Genomic DNA, 12,106 nt, shown 5'->3' with positions numbered 1-12,106 from the left:
GCAACGGCTTTCGGCCTACGGTGTTGTTACGCGTGCGGCAGAGTCAGGTCTGGCTCCACGCGTTGCCCAGTCGGAGGGGGGTTGCAGCCGAAACAACTATGCGGCAGCTGCGACGCACAAACCTCTGAAGGGGGCTTCTATGGGGCAGCAGGACAGCGACGGCGGTGGTGGTGGCAGGCATGGGGCTCGGCATCTTGGCCCAACATTTTTGCTAGAGGGCTCCTAGGACGAAAGGATTGGCGACAGTGACGCCTGTGGGCGTCGCTTTCCCTACTGGGGGCGTCATTTCCTCTCTAGCATTGTCTTCCAAGGGTGAAAGCCTAGTCTATTTCTTGGACAAGCGACGGTGGTGCCATCGGCATCGCGTCCTTCTTGAAGGCGTTGCTGTTGGAAAATCATCGCATCTTTGTTGTCACCTTTAGTGGTTGCTCTTCGCTTCTCGGCACCTGGCTGATGTATGGAGGAGGGCTTGCAGCGTGAAGTCGGAGCTGCTGCGTCGGGGCGTGGTTCGGCAGCTATGACATGAGGCGAGCCCCCCTTCTTCGAAGTCTGGGGTTCAACTTGGAAGGTTTGCCACCGCTGGGGGCGAAGCGTGGGATTGAGATAGGGAGTGAGAGCTGCCCTTCGTGGTTTGCTTGAGCTTGGCAACGATGACCTGTAGCGGCCTCTTGCTTTGGGCCTGTCGATGGGTGGGTCGTGTGTGGTCTGCTATGGAAAATCGGAGTTGTTGGCTGCTATGCAACCATGCTATGCAATGATGACTCATGACAGTGTTTGTACTCTACCTCATCTCGTGGGTAAGCCTTTCGTGTGCCCTGTGTTTGGCATCTGTTTTGGTTACCTTATCTTTTATATAAATTATTTCGTCTTAATTGAGAGACAGAGCTCCTTATATATAGGGAGATTATATTCAATAGCAAGCTACAGAATAAGTTATTTTGTACCCACCTCTATTTATGATAATTTTATATACTAATTTACCATAAAGTGAATACATATTTACGATAGTTAACACATAGGGATATTTACCGTAACGTTATAGTAAATGACAAAGTAAGGAGTTACTATAATCTCGTAAATTAGCATAGTAATTATCGTAACTCAAAGTGACTACGGAATAAGTTATTCTATAGTCAGTTGCAGAACAGTAGTTATATATATATATATATATATATATATATATATATATATATATATATATATATATATATATATATATATATATATATATATATATATATATATATATATATATATATATATATATATATATATATCCCACTATTGGGAGCCTTGGGCTCCTAATAGCTAATAGAGAGCCCCAACCAGCAAAGCCAGTCAGGTCCACGGGGCTGACGCGCGAGCACTGGTGGGGACCCTAGCAGGCCGGACGCATAAAATCCCTAGTCTAGCTGCGCAGAAAAGTTTTTGTCGCGAGGATGCATAGAAACTAGTGGTTGGATGAATTAAAATTAATTCGTTACCACATAGAAACCTCTCTCGCGAGCCGGATGTTCCACCTGACACAACTTGACAGCTGACACATGTATGCATGTACGCATCCAAACCTAATCTCTTTTGTTTTTTTATTATAATTTCTCAACGAAGCATCCGATTCAAAAACAGTTTTCACCATTGAACTCCTGACTTTTTTGTGCACGATTTAAGATCCATTGTGAATTTTTTTTTTTAAAAATCAAAATTCATAAATTTGCGCATTAGGATATAGAGAATTATGCTTCCGTCTACGTATGGAATCTTGTGAGCGAGAGCATACAAACATGGGGATGACCTCGTCTTTTTCAAAATTTCAAATTTGAATCATGGCGCGTGATGGGCGATTGGATGCATAAAATCACTGGTCAAGATGCGCAGAAAAGTTTTTGACGATGACATGCATAGAAATTAGTGGTTCAATGAATAAAAATTAATTTTGTTACCACGTAAAACCTCCCTATGAGATGGACATTCCACCTGACCCAACCGTGATTGCCTACACCAACATCATGCTTCATAATATGGGGATGTATAATTAACATGGGAACAATTCATAGAACATGGAGACGATCTCGTCTTCTCCAAGATTTGAAGTTTGAAAAATAGCACGTGATGTACGATCAGATTCATAGAATCAATGGTCAAGATGCGTAGAAATGTTTTTGGCACTGACATTGTATAGAAAATTAGTAGTTCGGTAAATTAAAACTAATTTTCTTACCGCATAGAAATTAGTGTAGTATAGAATTGTGTACCAACAATGTATGTCGAAGTGTTCTAACAATGCATAGAAAGGTGCTCTAACTACGTATATAATTGTGTCAAAGTGCACAGATAACTGCTCCAACAATGTATACAAATTTGTTGTAACAATGTATAGAATACATATCAATGTACAATTTAGCCATGCATAGAAACTTATGAACACAAGCATAAGAAACCAATCACAGTTTATGTTCAATGTATGGTCATAATAATTTAGTGAAGCATAAACAATCAAGGTAAAATTAATAAAAATCCTATTTGGAGAGTATACAACGGAGAAGCAAGTTACGAGCTAGCACGAACATCATGAACAGGCAGTCGCATAAAACCATACAAACAATTTATATGCATCCAAAAAATTTGTATGCATTTTCTATGCATTCAAAAATTAAGATTTCAATTTCATTCACATTATATCAAGGATAAGCGTAAAACATCCGCTCTAGAAGGCATAAAAAGTGTTAAGCAATCACGTAAAAATCATCTCTCAGCAGGAAACATATTGACTGTATCCATGCCACCAGACACCACCGCCGAGTCGCACCGAGCGCCGCCGCCGTGGAATACATCATACACCGGTCCGCCATCGCTCGACCAGGCCACACACTGGCGGAGATCGAGCCGGCCTTCCTGAGCTCGAGCTCCAGGGACTCGCCTCTCTGGGGAACCAAGCGTGCGCGGGGGAAGGACCGCCTCTGCCGGCGGGAGACGGGCGCCACTACGGGTCGGGGAGGGGGCGGGCCGCGATGTTGCCGGTTGGAGGAGGGTGCGGGGCCGTGCCGACGCAGGTCGGGGGAGGGGCTGGGCCATGCCGTCGCCGGTCGGGGAGGGTGGGGCCGCGGCGACGTAGGTTGGGGGAGGGGCGGGGCCGCGTCGCCGCCGGTCGAGGAGGGGAGGGGCCGCACCGCTGCAAGTCGGGGGAAGGCGTGGGGCCGTGCCGCCGTAGGTCGCGGGAGGGGCGGCGCGCAGCTGGGGGTGGCGGCCAGGGGTGGGGTGGTGGGGATTAGGGTTTGGGGGAATATATAGGGCCTGAGAAGGTGGGCCTAGTGGATCAGTGGGTGGGTTATTGGGCTAGTGGGGTGGTTCGGTTTGATGACTGGTTGGGCTAGGGTTTCCAATAAGCTCCCAATAACATGTATATATATATATATATATATATGTAAGGATAAGCAAACCGATCTAGCAGGATCCAGGAGGACACAAGTAATAAAACGAAGCTGAAACTTACTTCACGTGCCAATCATCAGAGATTGGTATAGAAAGCACAGCCGTAGCAACCAGAGATACTGTGAAACGAGAAAAATACTTGAACAGGAATCATCAGAGATTGATCAACTACAAGCTGAAACTTGTCGCTGGGAACAGCGACAAGCAGCTGTTTAGTTAAACCGGACACAATTACTACCACGTGGAATGCGGTGGCGGACCCACTAAATTTCGAAACGATTCCGAAACCCAATGTCGACCGTAACGGGACTCATGTAAAATATTCAATAATATATATATATATATATATATATATATATATATATATATATATATCATATAGAATTAATCCTAGATATAATGTATTTTGGAATGGTATCAAAAGTAAATTCGAGTGCTACTCAATCATGTTCTAAGTCCTACTAAGACGTGTATGAATCGGACTATATATAATAATAACCATAGCGGCAATCTAAGGGCAAGCTAAACCGTTCTAGCAGGATCGAGCAGGACACAAGTAGTAAAACGAAGCTGAAACTTGCTTCATCTGCCAGTACGTACGTGGAGTAGAAAGCACAGCTGTCGCAAACAGATATATTGTGAAACGGGAAAAAAAAAACTTGAACAGGAATCATCAGAGAATGATCAACTACATACAGTACATGTAGACTCCTACCAGGTAGCAGCCACAAGAAGCTGTTTAGTTAAACTGGACACAATTACTACCACGTGGAATGCGGTGGCGGAACCGCTAAATTTTAAACGATTAATTAGACGAGCCTGTCGTCGTCCCAGCGGTGTCTGCCGAGCGGACGCCGCTAGAGAAGGAGCTGCCGGAGACACCAGAGTCGACGCCCGTGGAGGCAACGATGCCAGCAGATGGCGACGTCCACAGCTTGCTGTACATGTGTAACGAGAGCGCCGGCAGCTTCCACTCCTCGGACTGCAGGGCCTGCATGGCCTCCGCAATGGATGGGCGCTGCTCGGGGTCCCGGTGCGTGCACCAGAGCCCCACGAGCAGAGCGCGCTCTATCTGCCGGTCGTGGGCTTCGTCTCCCCGCAGCCGTGCGTCAGCTGCGTCCAGGATGCGGCCAACGGCTTGGCAATACAAGGTCTCTACCCACTTGAGCAGGGAGAAAGATGGATCCCAGCGGTCCACGGGTGGCCGGCCGGAGACGATCTCCAGCAGGACGACGCCGAAGCTGTAGATGTCTGACTCGGTGCTTCGGCGGTGCGTGTTGACGAACTCTGGATCGATGTACCCCATGGTTCCCTTCACCAGGTCCGTCGTCTGTGGGCCGGTGCCATGGTCACCGAGGCGTGCGAGACCGAAGTCTCCCAGCTTGGCGTTGTAGGACGAGTCAAGCATGATATTGCTCGGCTTGATGTCACCGTGCACAACGCGTTGGTCCCAGTCTCGGTGAAGGTAGTGCAGCGCTGAGCCTAATCCCAAAATGATCTTGTACCTATAATATTAATAAATTTAAATATCACCAATGGTTTGTACTTTGTGGTTAGTTAATACCACTGAATGCGTTCATGCAAAATTTTGCTATTAATAATTCGTTGAGGATCGACCTTCCACCTTAATATTCACAAGATACATGCAGAAAAAAGGTAAATCCTATACTACACGTATATATCCTCATAAAAGTCAGAAACATCGAGCCATCAGTCCTAAAAAGCCACGGATGGTAGAAGCTGGAATTTTGTTCCATCAGTCCTATAGCTTGTAGAAATAATAGGCAACAAATATGTATTGTACATGGTGGTGTGATGCAAAGGGAAAAGAAGTCTATAAAAAATATATGGTGAAATATTTGTATTAGGTCAGAACAAAGATCTTGAAGTATCTAACGGGTATTATATTGTTGTGCTAGTAAAAACATATATAGAGAAAGTAGTGTGCGCAAAGGTAAACAATTTTGATTAGTTGTAAGTGGTAAATATGAAGCCAGTATTAATTCTGCTACTATATATATGCTCTAACCCTGCTCATCAGGAGTAATGGTTGAATGAATAGTGAAGCCAAAAAGATATAGCTATAACGGGTATTATAATTAGTACTAAAACAAGGACAGGATGCAACATGTTGTACCTCTCGGGCCAATTTAAGATTCTGTCCGCGCTATGGATGTGTTTATCCAGGCTTCCTTCGGGCATGAGCTCGTAGACAAGCAAGAGACCTCTGCGGCTATCACACCAGCCTAGCAGCCGCACAAGGTTGCGATGCCTAAGACGGCCTATGATCATTACCTCAGCCTCGAACTCTTTCCGGCTCTGAGACGATGACTCTGAGGAGAACTTCTTGATGGCTACCTGCTGCTGTCCTTGGATCTCATCCTCGTTAGAAGTACTGGGGAGGCTGCCCTGGTACACGCTGCCAAATCCCCCTCGCCCGAGTAAATTCTCCTCCGCAAATCCACCGGTTGCAGCGGCGAGATCACGGTAGTTGTAACGTCTTGGCCCAGCCACGGTCATTTCGAAGGCTGCAGCCACCTCACCGTTGTTTGGCTCATCGGATTCCTCGCTGTCGGCCCCTTGTTGTCGTGGCTGGGCATTTCTTGGACGCATCTCTCTCCATATGAGAAGACCCACACCTGCAGCACAAACAAGGAGAGATGCTACAGGAACTAGTACCCGGAGTAGTAGTTTCGCTGATGGCCCCGGTTTGAGCACCTTCGCCTTGGGTCCTTGGAGTGTGGAGTTGAAGGACCAAGACAGGAGCTCGTGTAGCTCGACGCAGGTTCCGGTTGATGCAGAGAAGCCGACGGCCACTGTCTTCGGCAAGCTTTCTGTAAGGTTGACGTTCGCGTTGACGCGGTATGGGGTGCCGTTGATATGCAGGTCGACGGCTAACTTCTTGGTCAAGTTGTTGTAGCTGATCATGGCGGCCTTGGTGTAGGGGGACGTGAGATTTTTCATCCCCGTTGTATCTGTGGTCGTCACGGACCTGATGGAGTTGATATCAATGCCGATGTGCTGGCTGGAGCTGTTGTCCCACCAGTTGTTACCGCCAGAGAACGTGTCGAACTCAACGGCAACAACCCGACCGTCACCCGTCGCATCCAAATAGTTGCTGCTGTTGAAGAGGTAGAGGTACCCGCCAAACGTTGTGTCTGCATTGGGCAGGACGCCGCCGCCGCTGCTCAGGTTAGAAGGCCAAGGCGCAAGGAAGAAGGCCATCCCGTCGCCCGTTCGAGATGACCAGTTGTGGCACTGCTGGTACTGGCTGAAGTTCGTCGGGGTGATGTTGAAGGAGAAACTAGTGGTGAAGCTTGCCGCCTCGCCGCTGTCTTCATCCCACAGCGGCACTGGATACTTGTACCACACTCGACCTGTGCGGTTGTTAATTAACTCGGATAGGAGGTTCGTTGTCAGCTCGATACCTCTGCTTCTCACGAACTCGGCGTCGGGATGGCACACGATGTCGAGACCGCAGGGGTCATCAGTTGAGTTGCTGAAGTTGTAGCTGAATGAAACCGATGACGATGAATGTACGTGCAGGCATAGCACGAAGAAGCAGTAGAAGAGCCACATGAAAGCGGGAGAATATAAGGGGCCTGATGAGCTCGCGCAAGCCATCGTTGGAGCTTGGCAAGAAAAAGAATGCTTCACATATGGTGCACTGCGAGACCCAATCCCCTTGGATTGGATGGCTATATGCCTTTTGTTTATTGACTGGCTCGGTTGGGGTGACCGTGACTTCGAGTCAAGAGATGAGCTAGTCAAAGTCGTAGTCTATGGTTCTTATCTCTTCCACTTTTGTTCTAAAACAACAATTGAGACTGTCAAGACGACTATTGATGATGCGTACTGGCAGACACCTGCTGAAGACCTCAGATCTTTTATTTGCCCATCAGTGCAGCTTCATGGAAGAAGCACTGATGATGCGGACACCAAAGGACGACTCCCATCTTACCCTGGGTGGTTGTCTATCTACTGCCAAATATGTTCAAGTATTGCAAATTTGCAATGGAAGGAAAAAATACTATCAAATGTCTATGGAAAACGAGAAAGGAAAATACTATGTATCAGTTTATTTTTTCCCTTTGCATGAAATTTAAGGGTTATAATATTTTAGTCATGTATGTTTTATTTTCTAATGATTATGACATCCACGATCTAAGTTAATGTTAACAATCTATTAATCCTATATCAAATTAAAATACAACCATGAGAGATTCACTACGGGAAACACGTGATTTGCCGAGTGCCAAATTTCGGGCACTCGGCAAAGACCTGCACTCGGCAAAGGCAGACACTCGGCAAAGATTGGTAGGGCTTAACGGCATCCAGCGGCGTCCTCTTTGCCGAGTGCCCCCATTTGGCACTCGGCAAAGAATTTACTTTGCCGAGTGCCAACCTTAGGCACTCGGCAAAATAAATTTTTTTTTTGTTTTTTGCCACCAATTTTTTTTAAGCTTTAGTACACTACCACAAACAACATGTTTAAATTTGGGACATTTTCATTGCCTTTTGGCATATTTCTATAGTTTATTTTGTTTTGTTGAATTTTTCCAGAAAATGTAAGTTTGAACTGCAGGTGCATCGAATAATGGATTACATTCGTTCAAAAATGTTTATCCTTGTTTCTTACTGTAAATTTAGGCTAAATCCAGTAACTGTCTCGAAATTTCGATCAACGTGCTCATGGGGCAACGCCGCCAACCTGCGTGGGAGTGGTTTTTTTAATTGTATAAAATGCGAACGAATTCCAAAAATCATGAAACTTGTCGAGTTGTCGCCGTATCGTATGCGTATGCCGTGGAAAATTTTGAAAAAGTTCGAGCACGTTGTCACGTTACCATGCTCATTTCTCTCTCCCTCTCACCTCTCTCTCCCTCAGCCGCCGCCGCCGGCCAACGTGCCTCCCCGCCCCGGCCACCGCGCCACCCCGGCCCGGCCCACCGCGCCACCCCACCCCGGCACCGTGCCACCCTGCCCGCCCCTGCAGAAGAGAGGAGGAGGAGGCAGGGAGAAGAAGAGAGGAGAAGGGGAGAAGAGAGGAGGAGGGGGAGAAGAGAGGAGGAGAGAAGGAGAAGGAGAGGAGAAGGAAGGTTCCGGCCTAGGCCCGTCGACCCTCATGCCGCTGCGGTCGTCCCCGCCATCGTCGCCGACCCTCGTCGCTGCCATTCTCGTCGCGAAGGTATGCCCTACACCTGTAGTAGTTAGTAGTAGTACTTAGTAGTAGTAGTTAGTAGTGTTAGTAGTATTGTTAGCAGTAAGCAGTGATAGTAGTAGTGTTAGTAGTAGTAGTAGTGTTAGTGTTGGTAGTAGTACTTGTTGTTGTACTACTTCGATACTTTCATCTGCATGGAAAGAGAACTAAGTACATGGCTCGTCTTGGATTGGATGGCTATATGCCTTTTGTTTATTGACTGGCTCGGTTGGGGTGACCGTGACTTCGAGTCAAGAGATGAGCTAGTCAAAGTCGTAGTCTATGGTTCTTATCTCTTCCACTTTTGTTCTAAAAACAACAATTGAGACTGTCAAGACGACTATTGATGATGCGTACTGGCAGACACCTGCTGAAGACCTCAGATCTTTTATTTGCCCATCAGTGCAGCTTCATGGAAGAAGCACTGATGATGCGGACACCAAAGGACGACTCCCATCTTACCCCTGGGTGGTTGTCTATCTACTGCCAAATATGTTTCAAGTATTGCAAATTTTGCAATGGAAGGAAAAAAATACTATCAAATGTCTATGGAAAACGAGAAAGGAAAATACTATGTATCAGTTTATTTTTTCCCTTTGCATGAAATTTAAGGGTTATAATATTTTAGTCATGTATGTTTTATTTTCTAATGATTATGACATCCACGATCTAAGTTAATGTTAACAATCTATTAATCCTATATCAAATTACAATACAACCATGAGAGATTCACTACGGGAAACCACGTGATTTGCCGAGTGCCAAATTTCGGGCACTCGGCAAAGACCTGCACTCGGCAAAGGCAGACACTCGGACCAAGATTGGTAGGGCTTAACGGCATCCAGCGGCGTCCTCTTTGCCGAGTGCCCCCCATTTGGCACTCGGCAAAGAATTTACTTTGCGAGTGCAACCCTAGCACTTGGCAAATAATTTTTTTTTGTTTTTTGCCACCACATTTTTTTTAAGCTTTAGTACACTACCACAAAAACTGTTTAAATTTGGGACATTTTCATTGCCTTTTGGCATATTTCTATAGTTTATTTTGTTTTGTTGAATTTTACCAGAAAATATAAGTTTGACATGCAGGTTGCAAACGAATAATGGATTACATTCGTTCAAAAAATGTTATCATTGTTTCTTACTGTAAATTTAGGCCTAAATCCAGGAACTGTCTCGAAATTTTGATCAACGTGCTCACGGGGGGCAACGCCGCCAACCTGCGTGGGGAGTGGTTTTTTTAATTGTATATAAAATGCGAATGAATTCCAAAAATTATGAAACTTGTCGCGTTGTCGCCCGCTATCGTATGCGTATGCGTGGAAAATTTAAAAAAATCCGAGCACGTTGTCACGTACCATGCTCATTTCTCTCTCCCTCTCACCCTCTCTCCCTCAGCCGCCGCGCCGGCCACCGCGCCAACCCGCCCCGGCCACCGCGCCACCCCGCAGGCCACCGCGCCACCGTGCCACCCTGGCCCGGCCACCGTGCCACCACGCCCCGGCCACCGCCCACCCCGCCCGCCACTACAGAAGAGAGAGAGAGAGGAGGCAGGGGAGCAAGGGGGAAGAGAGGTGGAGGGAGAAGAAGAGAGGAGGAGAAGGAAGAGGAGAGGAGAAGGAAGGTGCGGCCGAGGCCCGTCGACCCTCACGCCGCTGCGGTCGTCCCCGCCATCGTCGCCGACCCTCGTCGCTGCCATTCTCGTCGCGAAGGTATGCCCTACACCTGTATTAGTAGTAGTAGTACTTAGTAGTAGTAGTAGTAGTTAGTAGTATTGTTAGTAGTAAGCAGTGTAGTAGTAGTAGTAGTGTAGTAGTAGTAGTGTTAGTGTGGTAGTAGTACTTGTTGTTGTACTACTTCGATACTTTCATCTGCATGGAAAGAGAACTAAAGTACATGGCTCGTCTGGATTGGATGGCTATATGCCTTTTGTTTATTGACTGGCTCGGTTGGGGTGACCGTGACTTCGAGTCAAGAGATGAGCTAGGTCAAAGTCGTAGTCTATGGTTCTTATCTCTTCCACTTTTGTTCTAAAAACAACAATTGAGACTGTCAAGACGACTATTGATGATGCGTACTGGCAGACACCTGCTGAAGACCTCAGATCTTTTATTTGCCCATCAGTGCAGCTCATGGAAGAAGCACTGATGATGATGCGGACACCAAAGGACGACTCCCATCTTACCTGGGTGGTTGTCTATCTACTGCCAAATATGTTCAAGTATTGCAAATTTGCAATGGAAGGAAAAAAATACAATCAAATGTCTATGGAAAACGAGAAAGGAAAATACTATGTATGAGTTTATTTTTTCCCTTTGCATGAAATTTAAGGGTTATAATATTTTAGTCATGTATGTTTTATTTTCTAATGATTATGACATCCACGATCTAAGTTAATGTTAACAATCTATTAATCCTATATCAAATTAAATACAACCATGAGAGATTCACTATGGGAAACACGTGATTTGCCGAGTGGAAAAATCTTTGCCGAGTGCCAAATTTCGGGCACTCGGCAAAGACCTACTTGCCGAGCGCCGCACTCGGCAAAATATGACACTCGGCAAAGACGCCTTTGCTCCTGACACTCGGCAAAGACCTGCACTCGGCAAAGGCAGACACTCGGCAAAGATTGGTAGGGCTTAACGGGCATCCAGCGGCGTCCTCTTTGCCGAGTGCCCCGTTTGGCACTCGGCAAAGAATTTACTTTGCCGAGTGCCAACCCTAGGCACTCGGCAAAATAATTTTTTTGTTTTTTGCCACCAATTTTTTTTAAGCTTTAGTACACCACCACAAACAACATGTTTAAATTTAGGACATTTCATTGCATTTTGGCATATTTCTATAGTTATTTTGTTTTGTTGAATTTTCCAGAAAATGTAAGTTGAACTGCAGGTGCATCGAATAATGGATTACATTCGTTCAAAAAATGTTATCCTTGTTTCTTAGTGTAAATTTAGGCTAAATCCAGGAACTGTCTCGAAATTTCGATTAACGTTGCTCACGCGGCAACGCCGCCAACCTGCGTCGAAGTGGTTTTTTAATTGTATAAAATGCGAACAAATTCCGAAAATCATGAAACTTGTCGAGTTGTCACCGTATCGTATGCGTATGCTGTGGAAAATTTTGAAAAAGTTTCGAGCACGTTGTCAATACCATCATTTCTCTTCCCTCCACATCTCTCTCCCTCAGCCGCGCCGCCGGCCACATGCCTCCCCGCCCCGGCTACCGTGCCACCCGGCCCAGCACCGTGCCACCCCACCCCGGCCACCGCGCCACCCGACCCAGCCACCGCGCCACCCGCCCCGCCCATCGCGCCACACCACGCCACCCCGGCCCGGCCACCGCGCCACCCCGCCGCCACTGCAAAAGAGAGAGGAGGAGGAGGAGGCAGGGAGAAGAAAAAGAAGAAGGGGAGAAGAGAGAGGAGGGGAGAAGAGAGGAGGAGAAGGAGAAGGAGAGGAGAAGGAAGGTGCAGCC

General features: G+C 46.6%; 1 protein-coding gene across 1 annotated transcript; it reads right to left on the bottom strand.

Moving 5' to 3' along the window:
* Window positions 1-4,048: 4,048 nt before the first annotated feature.
* Window positions 4,049-7,113, bottom strand: LOC136487199 (L-type lectin-domain containing receptor kinase IX.1-like). Its single transcript, XM_066484325.1, has 2 exons — window positions 5,567-7,113; window positions 4,049-4,934 (listed from the first exon to the last, which is right to left on the bottom strand). Exons 1-2 carry the CDS (start codon window positions 7,051-7,053, stop codon window positions 4,235-4,237), a joined length of 2,187 nt encoding a protein of 728 aa, XP_066340422.1. The 5' UTR covers window positions 7,054-7,113; the 3' UTR covers window positions 4,049-4,234.
* Window positions 7,114-12,106: the final 4,993 nt, after the last annotated feature.

The sequence above is a fragment of the Miscanthus floridulus genome, chromosome 10, assembly GCF_019320115.1.
Source record: "Miscanthus floridulus cultivar M001 chromosome 10, ASM1932011v1, whole genome shotgun sequence".
Taxonomy (NCBI): Eukaryota; Viridiplantae; Streptophyta; class Magnoliopsida; order Poales; family Poaceae; genus Miscanthus; species Miscanthus floridulus.
Note: the sequence above shows the minus strand (reverse complement) of the source record. Positions and strands in the feature narration are given on the sequence as shown.

Bases quoted from the DNA above. Each gene is read 5' to 3' on its own strand.
- LOC136487199 (XM_066484325.1), bottom strand. From the start codon at position 7,053: ATGGCTTGCGCGAGCTCATCAGGCCCCTTATATTCTCCCGCTTTCATG. The intron at 4,935-5,566 runs GTACAACATGTT...TTAATATTATAG, and splicing joins ATCTTAAATTGGCCCGAGAG to GTACAAGATCATTTTGGGAT.